General features: G+C 52.5%; 2 protein-coding genes across 5 annotated transcripts in view; one reads left to right on the plus strand and one right to left on the minus strand.

The window, feature by feature from the left end:
• The window catches only part of KLHL13 (kelch like family member 13), a 40,751-nt gene extending 33,859 nt beyond the window's left edge, over nucleotides 1–6,892 (minus strand). The window contains exon 1 of one of the 4 annotated variants that reach the window (XM_081336408.1): nucleotides 6,760–6,892. The gene's annotated coding sequence lies outside the window, so the exon portion shown is untranslated. Of the gene's footprint in view, nucleotides 1–3,124; nucleotides 3,478–6,434; nucleotides 6,536–6,759 lie in introns of those variants that run through there. The other 3 variants (XM_081336411.1, XM_081336409.1, XM_081336410.1) reach the window with 3 other exon arrangements.
• A 663-nt stretch (nucleotides 6,893–7,555) lies between these two features.
• WDR44 (WD repeat domain 44) lies at nucleotides 7,556–20,697 on the plus strand. The gene is made up of 20 exons (XM_081336284.1): nucleotides 7,556–7,677; nucleotides 10,292–10,328; nucleotides 10,929–11,006; nucleotides 11,459–12,050; nucleotides 12,134–12,264; nucleotides 12,803–12,898; nucleotides 13,193–13,329; nucleotides 13,600–13,683; nucleotides 14,180–14,286; nucleotides 14,792–14,943; nucleotides 15,034–15,172; nucleotides 15,288–15,352; nucleotides 15,755–15,868; nucleotides 16,175–16,297; nucleotides 16,541–16,732; nucleotides 16,888–16,989; nucleotides 17,721–17,836; nucleotides 18,016–18,143; nucleotides 18,584–18,712; nucleotides 19,785–20,697. The coding sequence occupies exons 1-20, from the start codon at nucleotides 7,598–7,600 to the stop codon at nucleotides 19,877–19,879; spliced, it is 2,697 nt and encodes an 898-aa protein (XP_081192410.1). The 5' UTR covers nucleotides 7,556–7,597; the 3' UTR covers nucleotides 19,880–20,697.
• Nucleotides 20,698–21,150: the final 453 nt, after the last annotated feature.

Genomic DNA, 21,150 nt, shown 5'->3' on the forward strand with positions numbered 1-21,150 from the left:
TATAAAGGGCATCAAGCAATCCCACTGGGAAGTTGTAGGCGGTTCAGGCTCTTTGGAATCAGACTGCTCTGCTAAGAGCCACTTCACCTCCCCAGCCCCCTTCCGTCATATGGAGCTTTTTCCCCTTGAGCCAAGATTGGCAAGCATGGAACCCCCTTCTACATTTTCACCCAAGTCCAAATAAACCTGTACCCAGAAGGGTCTCTGCGTGCATCACTGGAGTCTGAGCTAAAGGAGCTTCCTTTTCAGGCTGATCTTTTCAAAGCTACTTCTGCTACACCCTCAATTAAGAGATGGGAGAAAAAGGAAGCCAGTCCAGCACTATGGTTGAAGGCAGCTGACTAGAAGTTGGGAGACTGCCAGTTCTAGTTCTGCCTTAAGTGTGGAAGTCACCTGGGTGACTAGTCACAGTCTCTTAAGCCCTAGATTAAGAAGGCAAGGGCAAGCCATTTCCCCAAAAGTTGCCAACAAATCTCCATGGATTTGACAGGAATCCAGATTGACTAGAAAGCACCCAAAACACAGAAGATCAAAAGATATTATCCACACTGGTAGAAACGGAGAGTTCACCAGGAGCCGAAATCAGGTTTTCCTACCTTAAAAACCCCTCTTGGTGTCTCGGACCACACTAACTACGAGCACAGATACTGAACATGCTAGCTGAGTTGTGCGCACAGCTTCTTCTAAGCTGATCCTTCTGGGCAATTTAAAGGTTTCTTGCAAGTATTCCTTGAATATTTTCTAGCCAAATGAGCTGCCAGAGGACGAATCTGGATCTCTCTTTTAAGGGCTCGATTGAGCCATTAACTATGGGATGAGTGGCACATTTCACAAATGCGCCACCAATGTTGAATGCACAGAGAGCCACTTTGGCCAGCTTGGTGGGTTTCTCTGCATGAAGAGCTTGCGTGAAACTCCCCAAGCAGCCCACTTGGGAGGACACCAACTGCGTCATCTTAACACTGAAACAAACTCTTCCATGCACAGCAAGTTGTTACAGTCAAGTGGGAAGGCAAAAGAAAACAGGTCTGGACAGTTTTAGCTTGATAACTTAATCCCCAGCCAGCCATTTCAATTATTTCACGAGCACTTGTTCCTGAAACAAGTTAGCTGCAGGCACTTTGAAAAACAAGTGTGCCACACTCTACAATCACATTGGATCTGCTAAAATACCCTCCATTTACCTAAGTGACTGTGTGCCTTTTAATATGGTTAATTTATACATAATGGGATACTAGAAAGAAATATAGGAAAAAAGACTCTAGGGCAGCTTCAGATGATCCAATTTTGTGAAAGTTGGCTGCCCCCGTTTGCCAAAAATGATCGAGCCCTGGGCTTCCAGTGTTCACAAAAGGGGATAGTTTGTTGGTGACACTCTGGAGACACGTCCTTGAGGATTTCCTTGTCAATGGAGCAGAGGTTGTTCTCCCCATCACAGTGTTTTCTTTTAAGAGATCTTTTCTACCACCCAGTGCAACCTACAGCCTTGGAATATCACAAACTGAAGTGTTCACCACTCCACCTTTCTCAGCTGTTCAAGTTCAATCAAACTCCACTCTGAGAATTTTATTTGTCCAGTTAGCTATTTTTCTGGAAAACTGGAGCTAGTCAATACCTTAAGCCAGCTGGTTTACGTTTCCTTCTTAGTAGGAACCCTTTCTGGGGTATCATTCAGAGATGGTCCTTACATATAAGCCAAGAAGGTCCAGAAACCACAAAGAGAAGCACACTTCAAATACAGTGTTATTTAATCACTGTCCTGCTGAACATGGCTTCCCTCTCAAATTCTCTACCCTCCACAAACTGGGTGAGAAAACTGAAGAGGAGTGATGCATATTTGCTGATCTTTAAAGAACACTCAACGGCTTTCGAAAGAATCAGTGGCCGATTTATTAATTTCCCACAACAAAGACATTTTTCACTGCTCTTCTTGCAATCAGGACAGGAATGGGTCCTTTATACTTTTGCTGCAATCGTTCCTCCTAATCAGAACATGTTGGCATAATTTAGATTTTTGAGCTATGAACTTCCAAGTATCTTAATAAGACACCCGAAAACGCTATCCGCAAAATCAGGCATTAGACTTGAGTTCAAACACAGACCATCTTTTCTACTATGAAAAGATCCACAGGGGAAGAGAGAAAGATTAACACTACGTGTGTAAAGAATCGAGGATTTTACCCAAGTCTAGCTAGCTTCATGCCAAGGCAGAAGATTATTACAGGCTTTGGAGTAACAGGCAATGCTTTACCATTGCCAGACGCACAGCTTAATGCCAACCAACTGCCGGTTGCTCTTTAAAGATTACTCGGATATAACACTAATACCCCACCCCTCCAATACTTATTGTTATTTGGCTAGAGAGGAGATCCTCCCCTTGGCCCCAAACAAATGTCTCCTGCTACAAACATTACTGTACCTTCCCCCTAACTGTTTATGAGCTGTGTTACAGGCCCAGCTCCCAAGCTGCCTCACAGCAGCAGAGGCCAGCTGGTGTGCCAATTAAAGGACCCCTTTAATACTGGAAGTACTGCATACAGGAGAGGAAAACACCCAGAGAAACCCATTGCAGCTAAAAACGTAGCTGTTTCTCAAAAGGTGACAGATTTTGCAGGAAAGGCCCTTGAGGAATAGATTCTACCATAAAGGAGTTAAATAAACAATATTCTGCCATATATTTCCAAAATAAGGACTGAACAAGCTGGCTAGATATCCACAAACGTAGTCCCAAAATACTGCAAAGCAATGTGCATTATGTATACGCCGGTTATGCTCCCCAGTCAAACAGTGAGATGATTTGACCTTGCAGAGGTTCAGGAAGAAAAGAGAGGCAGAACTCCTGGAATCCCAAAACGGGGCTTGAGACCAATATTTTATCATCTCAGGCACCTCGCCTTCTCTTTTCCAATCTTGCCTCTTCCCCACACATGATGGCAATAAACACACCAAAAAACAACGGCCACCTGCCGTATCAGCGGAAGAGATACAAGTCTCCACTGAGATCCCCGGGAAACCTCCAGCCTCTTATTTCAAGCCGTAACTCTTTCCTCCAAGCGTGCTTAGAGCTTGTAAGGGGATGCCGCCAATTGATTTACCATCACTCATTTTAAAAGGAACAATGTACCTCAAAGGAGCTGCATGTAGCAAGCAGTGAAGGATGCCAGCAAGAGAGGAGTAAACTTGGAAAGGAATTCTCTGCCACCAGAGAATCAGAGTCTTGGAGTGGAACCTTGGTGGCTGGAGCTCTCAATGTCGGAAACGCCAGGATGCCAGATCTTGCTGCACGATGCACAGAATCTCTCCTGGCTCCTCGCGCAACACACAATTATCCATGCAAGGATCTTGCAGCTGGATGTCCAAGTGGGCACTATGGTGCAGCGCTGACCAGACCAGACAATTCATCAAGGTTCTGTCACCTTATCAGCTACACTGGGCAGAGGGTGGAGCAGCTGCTCCTTTCCAACTATTACATTGTAGGATCACTTCACTCTAGCACGTGAGACCACATTTCCTCCAATTCCCTTCAAGTGATATTAGACCTTTGCACCCACAACTTGCTGTGCTGACAAAATCACCCTCATACTGTGGCTCATCAAATTGCTCCTTGGATCTTCAAAGCAAATGTCTGTAGGGGTCTGTGCTGGAAGAGGAGGAAAAAAATATCCACTAATAAATGAAAGAAGGGAAGCGAGAGAGAAAAATTAATGGCGATTTAGGAAGAGAAAATTGGGCACTCCAGCCAGAACACTTAAGCTCCGATTTCTGGCAGTGAAAGATCTACCAGCCAGCTGGCATCAGCTCTAGTAGAACTGCTCTGTGTTGCTAGGATGTCAAAAAAGACCTGTATTTGAGAGTCTTCCTCCTGGGCCCCAAGTACCTGCCCCCACTCAGAAAGTGACATGTGCAATACCATCAGAAAAAGCCAATGTACCTCTTATAAAAGAGTCTTTTAATTGCACAAGTCTTCTGCTTTAGAAGGGGGAGGAGGAGGAGGAGGAGGAGGAACTGGTGATTCTAAGAAATTACTGCATTATGGAATCTACCAAATACACTGAGCAATCATGAGGCAATACAGTCATCATCTGTAATTAACCACAAGCCAACTATTTCCTCTTAAATATTAAAAGCCCACTTGCAGTGCTGGTGCCCACTACCTCAATCGTGGCTATTGAGAAGCTTCCTTTATACCATTCCTATGCTATGCTGGTGTTTGCTAGGACCTTACATAACTCGTTTATGTGGGTCATAGAAAAGCTTTTACTCTGACAAAAGTTGGGGCCCTTCTGTAGCGGTGCCAGGAAGGAGATACTAAATCCCTCCCGCCATTCAGTACAATTGTGCCCTCCTGGAGATGGGGAGAGGTTTATAATTACCATGTACTTCTGATTTGCCAATATTATAACCATGCATGCAGCAATTATATCACACCCTTGCTAGTAGATTTCCCAGGTCACCCCATGCATTTCTACATGCTGCTTCTACTGTCTGACAAGACATAACATATCATGTGGCAACAATCTCTAGGGCAGCATGTAAAATCAGGAAGACAGCAAAATAGCTTCTCTTTGTTTTCATTTTGGTACAGTGTGTGCTTGTTCATTTCATTATCTCCCTTTGGCAACAGCTTTTACACTTATATATTTATTTACTTGCCTTATTTACTACTTTATTTATTTGTGGCTGCATATAGAGTCCATCCGTGGGAAGGTGTGTGTGTGTGTGAACTCTGTAAGGAAGTAAATCCTGGCTAGCAGAGCAGTATTCCCTGAAAGAATTCAACAGAGCCTCCTGATTTTCTCTCGCGAAAGAAAGTTCAAAACGCAGTTCTTTCCCCACCTCCCATAGGTAAACTGACTGTCAAGGAATGAATTACATTCCCCAGTACAGACTGAATGGGAAAGTTCTGTCTCCACCCTCGAAGGGGGGAAGGAGGGGGGCAAAGAGAAAGTGAAGTTGCTGAGCAACTTTTTAGAACTTGGCAAAAGGGCTGCAGCTCCATTTAATACTTTTCCAAGTGCTTGCTTAATTACTATGCACAATTCTTACTTTTCCAAGTGCTTGCTTAATTACTATGCACAATTCTGGTTTTGCTCAGCTTCTTAATGGATGGATGTGTGTGTGTGTGTGTGTGTGTGTGTGTGTGTGTGTGTGTGTGTAGACACAGACACACTTTAAAGGAAGAAAACTTCCTCAGCACAGAGAAGTGGCTAGCTCGGTTTAACGGAATAAGCTTCCATTAACATGTTAAAGTTAGTTTGTTTTTACCTTAATTTATTGAATAAGTCAGAATGGACTGCCTGATACAGTTAAACCAACTAAAGTTTATAAACAAAACTGACCTTTGGTTATCCCAAGAAATCTCTTATCAAATATGCAATTCAGCTACAGCCTGGCTTTTTGGAAATCATTCTCTCAGCCATAATCCCGCCACCCCAAATCCAGAATGTAGTGCAGAGATTATAAAGTAAGACAATTAATCACAATTAATCATGGCAACAGTAACTTCTTTAATAACAGTAAAGCCCTTTTCTCCTTTCTCCAAAGGATCAAATAAATTTAACATACAAACTTTGCAACAGGCTTTAGTCATATCCAGCTGCTGAAGTTTGCTTACAATCACCATCCCTTTATTTACATTCATTATCTTTACAGGAGGTTTTTAAATGTGGATAAAGGCTGGAAAATAACCACCACCTTCCCGGCTGAATTTTTCATTTGCATTTTAACTTTATTTGGGGTCGGCTGGAAGAGGAAGGACAAGCATGCTTCGTCCCATAATAAAGGTAGTCCACGACTTACAAGTTTACTTAGTGACTGTTCAAAGTTACAACGGCACTAAAAAGTGACTTAGGACTGTTTTTCACACTTGCAGCATCCCCATGGTCCTGTGATTTATGTTTCGATGCTTGACAACTGACTCACATTTATGACGGTTGCAGTGTCCCAGGACCATTTTGCGACCTTCCGCCATGCAAAGTCAATGGGGAAGCCAGATTCACTTAACAACCGTGTGACTAATTGAAGAATTGCAGTGATTCACTTAACAAACGGGGTGAGACAAGGCGTAAAATGGGGCAAAACTCAACAAATTTCTCACTTAAATTTTGTGGCTCAGCTGAGGTCGTAAGTGGAGGACTCCCCGTATTCAGCTGGGGGGCTTCTCCTCCTCCTCCTCCTCGGTTGAGAAACCCCGTTTGAAACTGCAGCCTATTTTGGGGCGGGGGCGATGGGGGGGCAAACTTTCCGTTCCTGCCTCTCAACGACACTCGGACTCCGGGCACAGCACTATGGTCCACCAAGTCCCTTGGAACCAGCCTCCCTCTTCCCCCTGCCCGCCCCAGGACTCACGAAGCCCCCCCCACGAGGTATCGGTTATAACGGGCAAGCAGAGCAGCCCCCACCCCAACGAAGCCCAGCCCCTGGGGAATCCCTACCTGGGCCCCTACGCCATGTCCTAAACTGCCAAGTCTGCCTGGGCTGTGAGTGCTGGGCTTTGTAGTCGTCCCGGCGCCGAAGCAGAGGCGCGCGAGCACCCTCGCTCCACATCACCCCTGACCCCGCCCGATGCTCCCGCGCCAGCCAATGGCGTCGCCGCCGCGCTCCCGGCGCCCAATCAGCGAGGCGCGCTCGTGCGCTCCTCCCTCCGCGCCAGCGATCCCGCCCCCAGACGGTCACTGAGGGAGCACAAAGCCGCCGCCGCCGCCCCCCCCCACAGGCGCCCCCCGCCGCCGCCCCGGGGCCCCTTCGGCCGCCCCTCACCTGCAGCCGCCGCGCCGGCGTTCCTGTCCGAGGCCCCCGGAGTGGCGCGACCCGAAGGCAGGACACCCGCCAGCCGCTCTTTTGCTCAGCGGCGGCGGCTGCGGGAGCTTTTCAAAAGTCCTCCCGAGGCCGGAATTAGGAGCCCCGCCCCCTTCTCCAGGTCCCCGCCCCCTTGCGTCACCAAGATGGCGAGCTCGGATGCAGCACTGCGCGTGCGCGGCTCAGAGAAAGCAGGGGGAGGGAGGAGGAGCGCCGGTGCGGGGTTGCGGGTTCGAATTCAAATGCAGTCAAATCGCGGGATTCAAAGGAGATCAGAATTTCAGTCAGAGGAGAAGGAAAAGGAGCCTCCGCGGATTTTGCTCCGCTAGCCGTTGCCGACTCCAGGGGGCGCTGCTCCTCTCCGTTTCAAGGCCGTTTTCGCAGTCACGTGGCCAGCGTGACGCCACGGAGCGCTGTAACAAGATAGAGCGGGGGGGGGAATTCAAACGGACGGACCCTGTAACCGTGTCATGAAACGAAAAGCTCGGGAGAGCTGGAAATAATATCGGGGGAACTCGAGCGACATGAGCCGCGAGACTGGCGCTCGGCCCCTTCAGTTGGCTTTCCGTTCAGCTTCGCGTCACGCTGCCAATTTCTCTTCCCATCCCCCATCTGCCTCGGGCCGAGTTCTCGCGTGGGCAAGAGCGCAAACGGCGGCCCAGCCCTCGCCGGAAGTTAGTGGGCGGGCGTTTCCGCTCCCGCGCCTCGGTCTCGCCCGGCTGATTCCGGCCACGCCTCCTCGCCGGCTCTCGCGAGATCTCCGCGCGGCCCAGCCCGGTCCGCCGCTGTCGCTTCCGCGATGGCGTCCGACTCGGATACCGAGGAGCTCTTCTACGACGCGCCCGAAGACGTGGCCCAGCACGGCGGGAGCCCGGCGCCGTGAGTCGGCCGCCCCTAGGGCCGGGGGGGGCAGGAGCCGGGGGCGCCGCTCGCTCCTCCTCGCGGCTGGGGGGGGGCGGGAGGGAGCGGGGCGCCCGGCGTCTCTCGGCTCCGGCAAGGAGGGCGAACGCGGACCCGCCTCTGGGGCGGCCGGCCTGCCCAGCCCCGCGGGAGCCTCGCTTCGGATCGGCGCCGAGCGGAGCCGCTTTCCTGGCCCCGCATCTCCTTCCAGGCTGCCCCCCCCGGGCAGGAATTCCCCACTGCAGACCCCGGCCGAAGGGGGCGGGTGGGGCCCCCCAACCCCTGGCGGGGGAGATGCTCCCACCCGTATCCCGTCTTTCCCCCGCCCGAGAGGTTCCCAGCACGAGTCCGAAGGCTGGGAAGACCAAAGCCCTGGTCCCCGGGACCGACCCTGCCGACTGGCCTTCCTGCTTCTCCCCCCCCTCCTCCCCGAAGGTCTCCACCTGGGCAGCGGCCCCCAGGACCCCCCTCCCCCGCTCTGTGCCCCTGCGGCACCTCTGGCCTCCCCCCTTGGCAGCCTTGGTCACCTCTTGGTCCCAGCCCCGCTATCGCCAGCTGGACGGCACCTTCGCCCCTGCAGAGAGGCCAGTTGCCGCCAGCCGCAGCCCTCGTTTGCCTTTTGGGGTCTGGCCTCCTGGCTCCCGCTTTCCCCCTTTGCACCCTTCTTCCCTTGGCCGAGTCACTCCCCGACCAGCCTCAGCAGCTTTAAAAGGATTTCCCAGAATTTCCCAGCTGGCGTGCTTTAAGAGAGTGGATTTCAATTCCCAGAATTCGGGAGCAACAAGTTTGAAGGGACGTGGACTTTGATTCCAAACCTAACATAATCTAAGAAATGTGGAATTTTAACTCCCAGAATTCCCAAGCTGGCTGGGTAAAACTGGGGTGTTATGTCCACACATCTTAGTTACTGAGATCTGACTGTTCCTTCGTCTTCCATTTTACCAGCAGAGCTCCAGTTGCCCTTAGGTGTCCCCTCCCTCCTGTCCCTTCAGGACTCCTTGTGGCAGGGCAGACACACCCTGAGACTTCCCAGCACCTGCTTTTGCTCCACAAGCCCTCTTTTTCGTTCCTTACATTTCTGCTTCCCTTCTTCCTCTGCCTTTTTCTCTGCTTTTCCATGTTACACCTCTGGACACGAGCCCATCCCCAGAATCCCTCAGCCAGGCTCCCATCCCACCCTCCTTTTTTATCCTTTTCCTGGTTGCACTCATGTTTTCTCCGACCCAGAGATTTTCCCCCAAGAAGGGCAAATAAACAAACCCGCCATACCCACTGTGTTTTGTTCTGTGTTAAGTCAGTTTCTTCTGGCGGGTGATTGGAAAACAGCCCGATACTTTTGATCAACTGCTCAGAGCAAGATGTTGAGCTGCTCAGGATCAGTGAATTAGAGTCTCTGCTGCTGATGGGGATGTGGAGGGATTAGCTGTGGGTAGCTCAAAGATGGGCCCTTGTCTATCATTAGACCAGGGGTGACTTGTGGACTTCAGCTCCCAGAATTCCTCAGCCAGCATAGCTGAAGTCCACAAGTCTTAAATTTGTCAAGGTTGCAGACCCCTGCACTAGACTGTCCGATGGAAAGTCGCGTGGTGCTGAATAAGCCTCTTCCACACACAATTGTTGCTTTCAGCCTCAAAAATTCCAGGGTGCAGGAGAGGAGGGATGATTCATATTTGAAATCAGCAGATTTGAAATCAGCATTTTTTTTAATCTCTCAAAGAGCTCTTAAACCAAATTAGAGCAGCAGCTAAATGCACTTTCTAAAAAAAAAAGGCAAACCCTTTTCTGCAGCAAGCTGTTGCTCTGGCTGGTTCTTTCCTGAGCCTTTCCTTATCGTAGACTTCAGGATCTTGGGTCCAGCAGCATTGGGCAGTCAGAAGTCAGTCTGGACTCTCGTGTCCTCCTAATGCAGTGCAGGGAAATTCCAGTAAAGGAGGGGCTGCCAGAACTTATTTTCCAAAGCTCCAGAAGGCAAGACGAGAAGCAATGGATGGAAAGTAATCAAGGAGAGAAGCAACTTGGAATTAAGGGGAAACTTCCTGACAGCGAGAACAATTAGCCTCCAGAAGTTGTAGTTTCTTCATCACTGGAGGCCTTTAAGAAGAGACTGGACAACCACTTGTCTGAAATGGTGTAGGGTCTCCTGCTTGAGCAGGGGCTTGGACTAGGAGACCTGCAAGGTGTCCCCCCAGCTCTATCCCGAACAGGGCAAGGAAGCAGTGGGGCTGGCTCTCTTTGTGAGCCTCGGAGGTGACAGCCAGCTGGGATGCATACGGCAAGGGACTTGGGAAAGGCAGGGGCTTATGCTCACAAAATACGTGAAAGCAAAATGGAAGCCAATAAAATGGCCTTCAGAACCTTACCGAAAAAGATCCAAGGAAGAAGGGGAGACGTTTGGGCTTGTGGTCACCACAGAGGGGGGCGTGTCATGGACTGGACACTCCAGTAATCTTCCACAGGGCCCGGCATAGGCTGGACAAGCAAGAGCCATGACCAGAAGAAGGAGAGAAGGGATCTTGCAAGCTTAATTCTTAAATAGCTGGTGGGGGTTTACTGCTGGTCTTATCTGGTCCGTGTCTTTGTTTTTCTCCACTAGGTCGCCAACCAAAGTCACGGAGCCATCAGTACTGAAGGTGTGTCCCTTTGTGTCAATATTTGTGCCGTGCAGCAGCCACCTCTTGAGGGCAGCCAGTCCTCTCCGTTTGCGACCCAGCTAGGGCAACAGGCAGAGAGGAAACGGCCTGTGCTTCCTTCCCTCTCTGAAAGCACATAATTCAACTTCCCCAACCCGATGTCCTCTAACCTGCTGACTGGCAGGGTGGGGTGAGAGGGGGTGGGGGGCTGCGTTGTCTGTCTCTGGTTCAGCCCCTTCAGTGCTGCCTTAGATCAGGGTTTCTCAACCTCAGCAACTTTAAGAGCAGTGGACTTCAGCTCCCAGAAGTTAAAATCCACCTGACGCAAAGTTGCCAAGATTAAGAAACATTGGTGTAGAGCCGCTGTTGTTATGGATCCCAGATGCCACTCTCTGCTTTTAACTTTCTGAGAAGCTGCAGCCGCTGCCAAGGTGTTTAGTTGCTTCTAGGATATCCGCATTATCAGCGTTCATTTTCTCCAGTTAGTCCCTCCATCCGGCTGGAGGCAGCAGTTCCCATCGTTTGTGGCAGCCACCACTGGACTTCAGCTCTCCCGACTTCTTATGGTGAGGCCTGGTTACCTGTGATCCTGTTTTCCAGGAGCCGGGCAGAGGTTCTCTGGTGGATGACCGTGAAGGAGGGAAAGACCTGGACATCAAGCAAGATGACCCCAAAGAGGTTTGTTCTGCAGGCCTAAAACTGCTGATGAGCAGATGTCAGAGCACTGTTGAGTAGCCTTTCTCAGCCACATACGGGACGGCTGTTTCACCACCTCTTAATCCCGGATGTTGATATGGTTTATGTTTTGTTTTGCAGTACTTTTTTCAGGATAGACTTTTAAGACTTGTGGACTTCAACTCCCAGAAATCCCCGACCAGCTGGCTCAGGAATTCTGGGAGTTAAAAGTCCACAAGTCTTAAAGTTGCCAAGTTTGGAAACCACCTACTATAAACCAATACACGCAGTCCTCATCTTACAGTCATTTTAGAGCCTGCTCATTATCATCATAAGTCATGACAGTCATAAAGTGGATCACTCATGTGACCAGCTTGATTATATGATCTTTTTTGCAGTGGTTATTAAGCGAACTCACCAGTCTGATTGCAGTTGTGCCTTTATTTGCTCTCCAGATCATTGACAACATCATAGAAGAAAGCCAGAAAGCCCATCGGCTTGAGGATGACCCCTTGGCTCCTTCCCCAAAGGAACTGACCAGCCCCTCATCACACGCAAACGCTTGGGTCTCCGGAGCAGACCTCCTCCATCACATTCCCGAACTCTTAATCGCGGAAGCCCCTGCGGGTCTGGCCAATGGGGTGGCGCCCCAGGAGGCCTTGGCACCTCCCAGCAACGAGGGGGCAGAGGCTGCGGTCTCTCCAGGAAGCCCAAGTGAGAGCCGAGGGCGCAAAGCAGCCGGAGGAGACCAGCCAGAGGAGGGAGGCCACCAGACCGCCGATGGATTGGACCAGGCACCGTCCTCGGATCCCTCACTCCCTCAAGGCTGCTCGGCTGCCGATGAGCCACCTCCGGCTAAGCCCCCCCGACAGCTGACCATGGAGCCAGATATCGTGGCCAGCACAAAGAAATCTGGCCCAGCGCGGCCCCCGCCTCCCATGGGACTCCCACCCCCCAGGCCACCCCCCCCTGCCCGGCCCGCCCCCCCACCGAGGAAGAAAAAAAGCGACTCGGAAATCGAGACCAGCAAAATTCCTGGCCTGGAAGGCAAGTTTTCAATTCCTAGCCAAATCCTCGCGGAGGTGTCCCTGTCAGTCCGGTCCCCTTCAACCCCCGTGTTTCTTCCACAGTTCCTGGGGAGCCTTTTTCCCTGGGGGGCCTCCTGACGCCCAACGCCTCCCTCGACTCCGTCGCCAAAGACTCTCAGCCTTCCTTGGACTTGGCGAGTGCCACGAGCGGCGACAAAGTTGTCACTGCTCAGGTGAGTTTGGCCAGAGCGCACCGGCTGCCTCGGAGAGCGAGCTGGGGGTCACCAAGAGCCCATTTTCCCCTTAGGAGTGACTAGGAGTTCTTTGCGTGTGCCAAGCCAGCATTCCGGGGAGGGAGCTGGCCCTAGTATAGCTGAGGCTGTTGCTGTGCTCAGCTGGATCCAGGCGCGTCTTTGGAGAACGCTGCACGTTATGGGCACTGAGCTGAGAATGCCAGCAGGCTCGCCCTCCCCACACACAAAGTGCTCTAATCTAGAGTCATATCTTGCAATCCTGTGCATGCTCTCTTGGGGTCAGAGGTCAGACCTTCGGTGGTTAGGGGTGCTCGCTCCCTGGCCTGGGGAGAATTGCAGCCCCTCTGCGAGGGTAGCAACCATATTGCAGGCATTAATTGTTGCTCCCAGGAAACAGCTTTTCTAGTCTGGGCCCCGGCTCAATCCTCTGCGCAGCACCGCAGAATAGGTGGGTTGGGGTCTCCCGCCTCTTTCGGTTTTGTATTTAAACACACACACACACACCCTGTTGTTGCAGGAGAACGGGAAATCGGCTGATGGCCAGGTGGTGTCAGGTGAAGTGATTGGACCCCAGAGACCCCGGTCTAATTCGGGCAGAGAACTCACAGATGAGGTACCCCTTCTTGTCCCCTCGGAGGTGGCTGGCGCTGGGCTTTAGGCAGGCCCCTTCCCAGCGGTCCTTCTGCAGAGCTGAGCTGTGGCTTTGTCCCACCGGAGCGGCTGGGAGCCCCTCCAGGCGAAAGAGGGCGGCTCTGGCTGCAGAAGGGGCCCTTCTCTGACAAAGCTGCCCCTCCAGTTTGCCCCTTTGCTGCATCTTGACCCGAGTCCGTCTCTGGTCCTCGACTGCAGCCCTGGAAGGATCCAGAAAGCTGACGCTCGCCGTTGTCTCTCCTGCCCTTCCTTGCAGGAGATCTTGGCCAGCGTCATGATCAAGAACCTGGACACGGGCGAGGAGATACCCCTGAGCTTGGCGGAGGAAAAGCTGCCCACGGGCATCAATCCCCTGACGCTGCACATCATGCGGCGGACGAAGGAATATGTCAGGTACGGAGCCAGGCGGGGATCCACTGCGTCGCTTCTGTGCTGCCCTGCCAATTTCTCTGGCTGCCCCCGAGCATGGCCGTAGGCGCCTGAGCCACAGAGAGGCTCTTCGGAGCTCCTGGTACCACTCACTGCAGCCAAGAGGGGCCACGTCTGGGCCACTAGCGCCATCTGTGCCTCCAAAGGCCGAGCCTGGCACACCACAGACAGGGCGGCCTTCCTCTTTGATGCCCTCAGTCCCTGACACTGAACCCTCCTGGTTGCCTTGCACAGTAACGACGGGGCCCAGTCGGACGATGAAGACAAGATGCAGCTGCAGCAAAGCGACACCGACGGAGGGCGCTTGAAGCAGAAAACGTGAGGCTGCTGCTTCTTAGGGTGAAGGGGGGGCTGCTCTTCTTTAGTGGGGCTTGGGGGGAAGTCAGGACTGATAGAAACGGTTTCAGCAGACAAACCAGGATATCTGTTTTTAGGGATCCGTTTTGCTCCCCCTGTCTTGTCCTCTTTCTCGGAGATTTCTGGAAGGTCCCCCACTTGTCTCAAGGATGCAAGGAGACCTGTCTGGCCTTCCAGCCAGAGCTCCCCCCAAACCCTGCAAGCCCTGCCCCCCACCTTTCCCAGAGCAGCCGAACAGGACAGGGTTTCGAAGCAGTCGTGGACTCATCCCATTGCAGAGAAGTTGGACACCGAGGTTTTCAGTCCGAATCGCCCCAGAGTTAGCCTTGCCTGTCCATCAAACGTTTGAACAGGCATTGGTAGGGTGGGAAATGTTGGGGAGGCGCCTCTGAAATCAGTGTAACTGTCGGAGATCTTTGCTGAGGAAAACCGTTTGCTGTTTCTCTGCCTTCTGAAGGACGCAGCTGAAAAAATTCTTGGGCAAATCAGTCAAGAGGGCTCGGCATCTGGCCGAAGAGTACGGAGAACGTGCCGTCAACAAAGTGAAGAGCGTGCGAGACGAAGGTGGGTGAGGCGGAGGGCTCTGATCCAAAAGGCTTGAATTTACGAGCTCTGCTGCCTTTGCTCCCTCCAATCCAGACCACTGCCGCACAGACAAAACCATCCTGCCCAAAGTCTGTAGCAATGACTGAAATATTGCTAAAAGTGTCCGCCCCTGATTTTGCAAGCCCACCCCCCACCTCCACCCCAGTGTTCCACCCTTGGCATTCCTGGGTCAAAACGGGAGTCGATACGGGGAAAGAACAGCTTCTCACCATTTCTTTGCATCCAAAGTGAATGGAACGAAATGGAATAGAATCTTCATTCTATTTTAATCAGCATACGTTAAAATTACACTCCATTGCATTTAGCTCTCCAAAAAAGTGCTGTATAAACGGCAGGATTACGGATGGGGGGAGGGGAGTGGAAGGTTTTCATTCTTGCTGGCCTTCTGGCTACCTCTGGAGGCTGTAATTGTGAGAAGCCCAAAAGGAAACGCCTCTGATCCTCGCCTGCTCTCCCTTCTCAGTCTTCCACACCGATCAAGACGATCCGTCGTCCAGCGATGACGAAGGCATGCCGTATACCCGGCCGGTGAAATTCAAAGCCGCCCACGGCTTCAAGGGGCCCTACGACTTTGAGCAAGTGAAAGTCGTGCAGGATCTCAGCGGAGAGCACATGGTGAGCTGCCTCCCTGTGGCCTGGCTGGAGGGGCGGCGCATGCAGGCCTTTAGCGCAGGGCTCGTTAACCAGGATTGCCGTTCCGGACAGGGAGCTGTCTGGACCATGAAGTTTTCTCACTGCGGCCGGCTACTGGCCTCTGCGGGCCAGGACAACCTCGTGCGGATCTGGGTGCTGAAGACGGCTTTTGATTATTTCAACAACATGCGGATGAAGTACAACTCGGAAGGTACCTCCAGCTTCTGGGCCTGGGCAGTGGGGCAGACGGCCTGCTCAGCTGGAGCAGGAAGTGGGCAGTTCTCCGGAGAAGCCCCCTTCAGCTGCTTTCCTCTCTTGCCTTGCAGGCCGCGTCTCCCCCTCCCCATCTCAGGAGAGTTTGAACTCGGCCAAGTCAGATAACGATATGGGGGTGAGTCAGGAGGCTGTGCCCACGAGGCTGGGGGTCCCCCTGGAGTTTTCTATCCTTATCTGTCCACCCCTGAAATAGCTCTTTGCAGCCCCCCACAGTCGCCAGCAGGTTGCTCAGCTTTGCTCTGCCGGCTGGGGAATTCTGGGGTTGAAACCCCTGCCTCTGCGAGTTGCCACGGCCGAGCAACACAGGGTTTCCTAGAGGAATGGCTTCAGTGTGCACCACACTTCCCTCATCTAGTTGCAGGGCCTCAAATCAGTTTTCCTTAGTGGGAATGGCCAGGAGCGGGGGAGGGTCTTGATGTCCCCCAAATGTGAAAACACCTGGGGGGGGGGGCACTGCTTTCTCTGCCTGCATCCAGGAAGAGGTTGGGACTGTCATTCTTTTACATCTGCTTTTCAGGTTTGTAGCGGGACCGATGAAGACCCCGACGACAAGAGCACGCCGTTTCGGCAGCGGCCATTCTGCAAGTACAAAGGGCACACGGCCGACCTCCTGGATTTGTCCTGGTCTAAAGTAAGGGCCTCATTTCCTCCGGCTGTTTATCTTTTAAGCTAGTTACAATGCCCGGGTGCTGGGGAATTGCACTTGGGTATTGTGTGGTCCTTCCTGAAAATAACCAGCAAACACCTGGACCACCATAAAATTCTGACAAGGCACCCTCCCTTTTCGCCAACCAAAGGGGGGAGACATCAAAAATGTTCTGTTGTGGTTTAACTCCAGCCCTGATTACTTTGGGGATTCCAAAACCAGGTTTGAATCCTCCCTTCTCAGTTAGTGCACCAGAAGTGCCATTTCTTCCCTTTGGTTCGTGTTCCGCAGAATTACTTCCTGCTCTCCTCATCCATGGATAAGACCGTCCGGCTCTGGCACATATCCCGGCGGGAATGCTTGTGCTGTTTCCAGCATATCGACTTTGTCACGGCGATCGCCTTCCATCCCAGGGTCAGTGCCGGTGGCCCCTTCCTTAAATTCTGTGCTGCATTTTCAACCCAGTTTGCACGGGAAGTGGGTTTGCATGTCCTGAGAGGGAAGGAGAGATCCAGCATGCCCAGACGTGGCTGAGGACATCTCGGGCGTGGCCTTGGAGCAGACGGGCCCAGGATTGTCCTCCGGCAGGTGCCAAGGGTGGCTGCCAAGACGCCTCTCCCAGTTCTGAGGTAAAAGGGCTCTTCCGGCCCCTTTTAGGATGACAGGTACTTCTTAAGCGGCTCGCTGGACGGCAAACTTCGGCTCTGGAACATTCCTGACAAAAAGGTGGCCCTCTGGAATGAGGTGGATGGGCAGACCAAGCTGATCACCGCGGCAAACTTTTGCCAGAATGGCAAATACGCCGTGATTGGTACCTACGACGGCCGGTGTATCTTCTACGACACTGAGGTGAGCCCCTGGGACCCCCCCCACCTTTCAGCCCCCAGAAGCCGGCCTCTTCCGGCTCCCCCTGCCGATCTCCGCAGGGGCCCCCCGCCCCCCCCCCCCCGGCCGCCTTCTGTGTCTCAGGGGGGTCTCCTCCCTTCTCCCACCTTTCTCTTCAGCATCTCAAGTACCACACTCAGATCCACGTGCGGTCGACCAGAGGACGGAATCGAGTGGGGAGGAAGATCACGGGGATCGAGCCCCTGCCGGGTGAAAACAAGGTAGCAGCAGGCCGGGCTGACTCTCGGGGGGTGACCTCCTGAGGATGGGGTGGCTTTACGTGCAGTGAAGGCAGGAGATTTCAGGGCCTTTGCCCACCGCCAGACGCAGGAGCCTCAGCCTCCAGACCCCACGACTTCCCAGCGGAATTTGGGCCATAAATCTGAGGACACCCATGACAACATTTAAAACCCAGGCCAATCTGAAGGCACCTGGCTCCTTTTTTTGAAGCTAATGTCATCCATCTCAAAGAAAAGCCCCTGGTTCATTTCTCTCCCCCCCCCCCCAGCCCCGAGTATACTTTACTGAGAACAGAGTGGTTACAGATTAGAGCAGGCAGTGTTGGCCTGGCTCCAAAATGATGGAGTTCTTTTCCCCTTTTCCCCTGCCCCCCCCCCACTCCCCCATTATCACTCAATGTCCAATTGAAAGTCCTCGGGTTGTTTTGGAAAGGGACCTTGCATTCGCGCCTTTCCCATCTCCACATTCCTTTTGCTGAGCTTGCGCTTGATTGGTGCTCCCCACAATCGGGGCCGGCTCTGCTTCAACACCCCCCCAGCCCCCCACATTCCAATCTCTCCCCCTTTCGCCTTTGCTGATGTCAAGCTGGCAAAGCATGCCGTAGGCAGGGAGCAGCGGAATAACAGCTATGACGGCTAATCCCAGGTGTGGCACGGGAGCATCTGCCAGTCTGGGTCAAAATACGAAGGAAAACGCCTCCTTGCCTTGCTAGATCCTCGTAACCTCCAACGACTCGCGCATCAGGCTCTACGATCTGCGGGACCTGTCTCTTTCGATGAAGTACAAGGGCTACGTCAACAGCAGCAGCCAAATCAAAGCCAGCTTCAGGTGAGGAAGGGGGCTCAAGGCCCAGGAAAGTGAACCGGCGGGAGGCAACGGGGCTGGTTCAGAACTCCTGGTTGAAGGGCAGGAAGAAGTATCTCCTAAATTCGGGATTTGCGACCTCGATGGGGCAGGGGAGGCAGACGTCATCTTGAAGCAAAGGGGTCCCCTCTTTCCCTCCTCAGCCACGACTTCACCTACATCGTCAGTGGCTCCGAAGACAAGTATGTGTACATCTGGAGCACGTACCACGACCTGAGCAAATTCTCCTCCGTCAGGAGAGATCGCAATGACTTCTGGGAGGGGGTCAAAGGTAAAGCAGACGTGCACCCCCCCTTGGCCCCCTGAATTTGCTCTGGGGAGGGTGGGTTTTGGTGTAGGGCCGGGGGGGGGGGAGACAGCTGGCTGATCACCGTCCAGGGGCCTCAAGAAACAGTTTGCAACCATCGGCTTGTAAAAACCCAGCCATGGAACCAGCTGGTGGGGGACGTGTTTGGGGAAAGGGGAGCTGCAGCGTTTTTCCATAAATGCAAGTTTTCTGCAGAAGCTTAATAGCCACCCAAAATACCTCTGAGATGCCCTCCCTAAAGGATACACACAATAAAACCCCCGTACACAACAGTAACACAGCCAAAAACTCTCCCTCGTAATTGCTGCTGCCGATTCTCTGCCTCGGATCCGGTCCACAAAGACACACAACTGCGCAGAACTCTCTTCTCCTGCGTCTCCTCACAGGCTTCCTTCCCCTTCTAGCACACAATGCTGTGGTCACCTCCGCCATCTTTGCCCCGAACCCCAGCCTGATGGTCTCCGAAGCAGCCGAGAAGCCCCCGGGAGAAAGCAGAAGTGAAGAGTCGGTGGCGGCAGACCCCATTCCGTCTGGTAGGTGTCCAGGATGGCCTTCTCTGGCCCGGGGTCCTCTGCAGGGGTGGGGGTCCAGCTCCCCAAATTCTCAGCAGCGCCAGAAGAGTTTCCCTGAAGGCCCCACAAACATGATCTGGACCTACAAGGCCACGGAGCCCCAATTTTCCAGCCCCTGCAGCTTCTGACCTTCTGGAAATACTAAATAATAATAATGCTAGAATTGGATATGTCGGGTTTAATGAAAAGAAGGACTAGAGGTGACATGATAACAATGTTCCAATATTTGAGGGCCAACCTGTTCTCCAAAGCAGCGGTCTCCAAACTTGAACACTTTAAGACTTATGGAGTTCAACTCGTGCTGGCTGGGGAATTCTGGGAGTTGAAGTCCACAAGTTTTAAAGTGGTCTAGATTGGAGACCTCTGCTCCAAAGCACCCAAAGGCAGGAGAAGAAGCATGGATGGAAACTAATCAATGAGAGAAACAACCTGGAACTAAGGGAGGAATTTCCAGTGAGAACAATTAACCAGTGGAACAACTTGCCTCCAGAAGTTGTGGGTGCTCCATCACTGGAGGTTTTAAGAAGAGACTGGACAGCCATCTGTCTGGAATGGTATAGGGCTTCCTGCCTGAGCAGGGGGTTGGACTGGAAGACCTCCAAGTCCCCCCCAAGGGAAGAACCCCCAGCCTGAACCTATTCCCCCCCACACCAAGAACGACTCCGAAGGAAGGAGGAGAACCAGCACAGCTCAGGGCCACCCATCCCCAATTCCCAAATTTGGTCCAGAGGGAGACCATGGTTGATGGTATGGGAGGCCGCTAGTTGTGACCAAAATACTTCTCCAAAGTCCAGGGAAAAAAATCGAAAATCTGGCCACACGTGTCCCTTCCCCCCCCCCCAGCAGTCTCTGGGTTGGCAAAGTGTGTGGAAGGGGGATCACTCGCTCGCTCGCTCTCCGTTCCTAGTCTGATCCCAAGCAGAATCAGCCACTCGGGTAGAGGCTTCTGACTGGGGGTCTTTTGCAAGCCGCCCCTCTTCTCCCCCCACTTCCTGGCCCTTTTTTTCTAAAGCTGCGGCTTCTGTCTTTTAAGGAGCCTTGAAGGCGGACCATGCCGAGGTGCTTCTCTCTGCCGATTTCACCGGAGCCATCAAAGTCTTTATCAACAAAAAGAAAAATCTCTGTTGAAGAGTCGCCAGTAACTCAGCAGCATCGCAATCATGGTACCCGGGTGTGAATCTTGTGCTTGGTGACGCAGAGCATAATCTCGCGCTGGAGGTCGGCTTAGCGTTGAACTCCTTCCTTTAAGGCTGCTGTCCTGGAGCTCCCGAAAAAGCAGCACCGCTCCCAACCTCTTAAGCCCCCCCCCTCCGCTTTTTAGATTAGAAAGGGCAGACCGCCGGCAGCCGCGCTCAGAAGAAGAAAAATGACCCTTGCAATTTCTGGATAATTCTGCTGCTGCGTAATGCGCCGGACGCAGAACAAGCCTGCACAAAAAGCGTAGCGAGATATTTATGCGCAGAGATGCTCCTCCGGGGGTCGCCTAGGAACAGTTTTGCACAGGTGAAAATTTAGTCGATTCAGTGGTGCCCAAATAGGGGCAGGCCTGTAATTCCTTGCAGTTGCACAAAGTTAAAGGCCCTCTGCCCAGAGGCCCCTGCAAAGCTGATCTGTCTTTTAATTTCTCTTCACCGAGCTGCATTTCTGGCCAGACCCGTTAAGTTCTGTGAGATGGCTCCTTCGTTGACTCCTAACCCCGCAGATGGATTAGCGGCAACCTCGTTTCGGTGTTTTATAACGTGGTCTTCTCACTGTTGTGCACTCTCGATTCTGTCCTGTTCCCTTTTTGCACACTGGAGCACAATATTTCTACGAAAGAGTTTCTCATTCCTTAATCCCAGGCACAGGGATACTACGCTCACTTTAAAGCAACTTAAGCTGCATTAGGAACAATTCTTATATTTTACAACGATGTAAAATAAAACTGTTTACATATTTTTAAAATATTGTAGTTTTAAGTTTTGTTTTTGTTATCCTTGTTTAGAGTTAAAACTGAATTTAAAAGGCTTTGTAAATATTTGTAAAATAATACCAATGACGCAACCGTTTTGCAGGGGCAAAACCTGCAGGAAGGCTGTTGACGGTGGCTGCTGCTTAAGAAAACAGAGGATGTCTTATTAAAAATGGGTCACGCTGAGAAAAACGTCGCTGTTGGTGTTATTGCTTTTTAATCGCACAACACGCGGAGCGGCGGGAAGGTTTTCGCTTGGCCCCGGTCGGTCCGCGGTCTTCCGTCTTTTCCATCCCCGACTTCGGAGGGGCGGCTTTCCCCCAAAGCCTCAACTGGCCCGGCCTCGGCCCACGTCCGGATTCGGGGTCCCGGCTGCTTTCGGGGAAACGCCCAATAGCCGCACCGCGCAAACACCTGCCGGGGTTGGGGGGTCTCTCTCCCCACCTCC

This window comes from Vipera berus, assembly GCF_964194415.1.
Source record: "Vipera berus genome assembly, chromosome: 11".
Lineage (NCBI taxonomy): Eukaryota > Metazoa > Chordata > Lepidosauria > Squamata > Viperidae > Vipera > Vipera berus.

Coding starts and splice junctions, on each gene's coding strand:
- WDR44 (XM_081336284.1), top strand. CDS start 7,598: ATGGCGTCCGACTCGGATACCGAGGAGCTCTTCTACGACGCGCCCGAA. Junction 17,837..18,015: donor CAAATCAAAGCCAGCTTCAG/GTGAGGAAGGGG, acceptor TTCCCTCCTCAG/CCACGACTTCACCTACATCG. Junction 18,713..19,784: donor GGCAGACCCCATTCCGTCTG/GTAGGTGTCCAG, acceptor CTGTCTTTTAAG/GAGCCTTGAAGGCGGACCAT.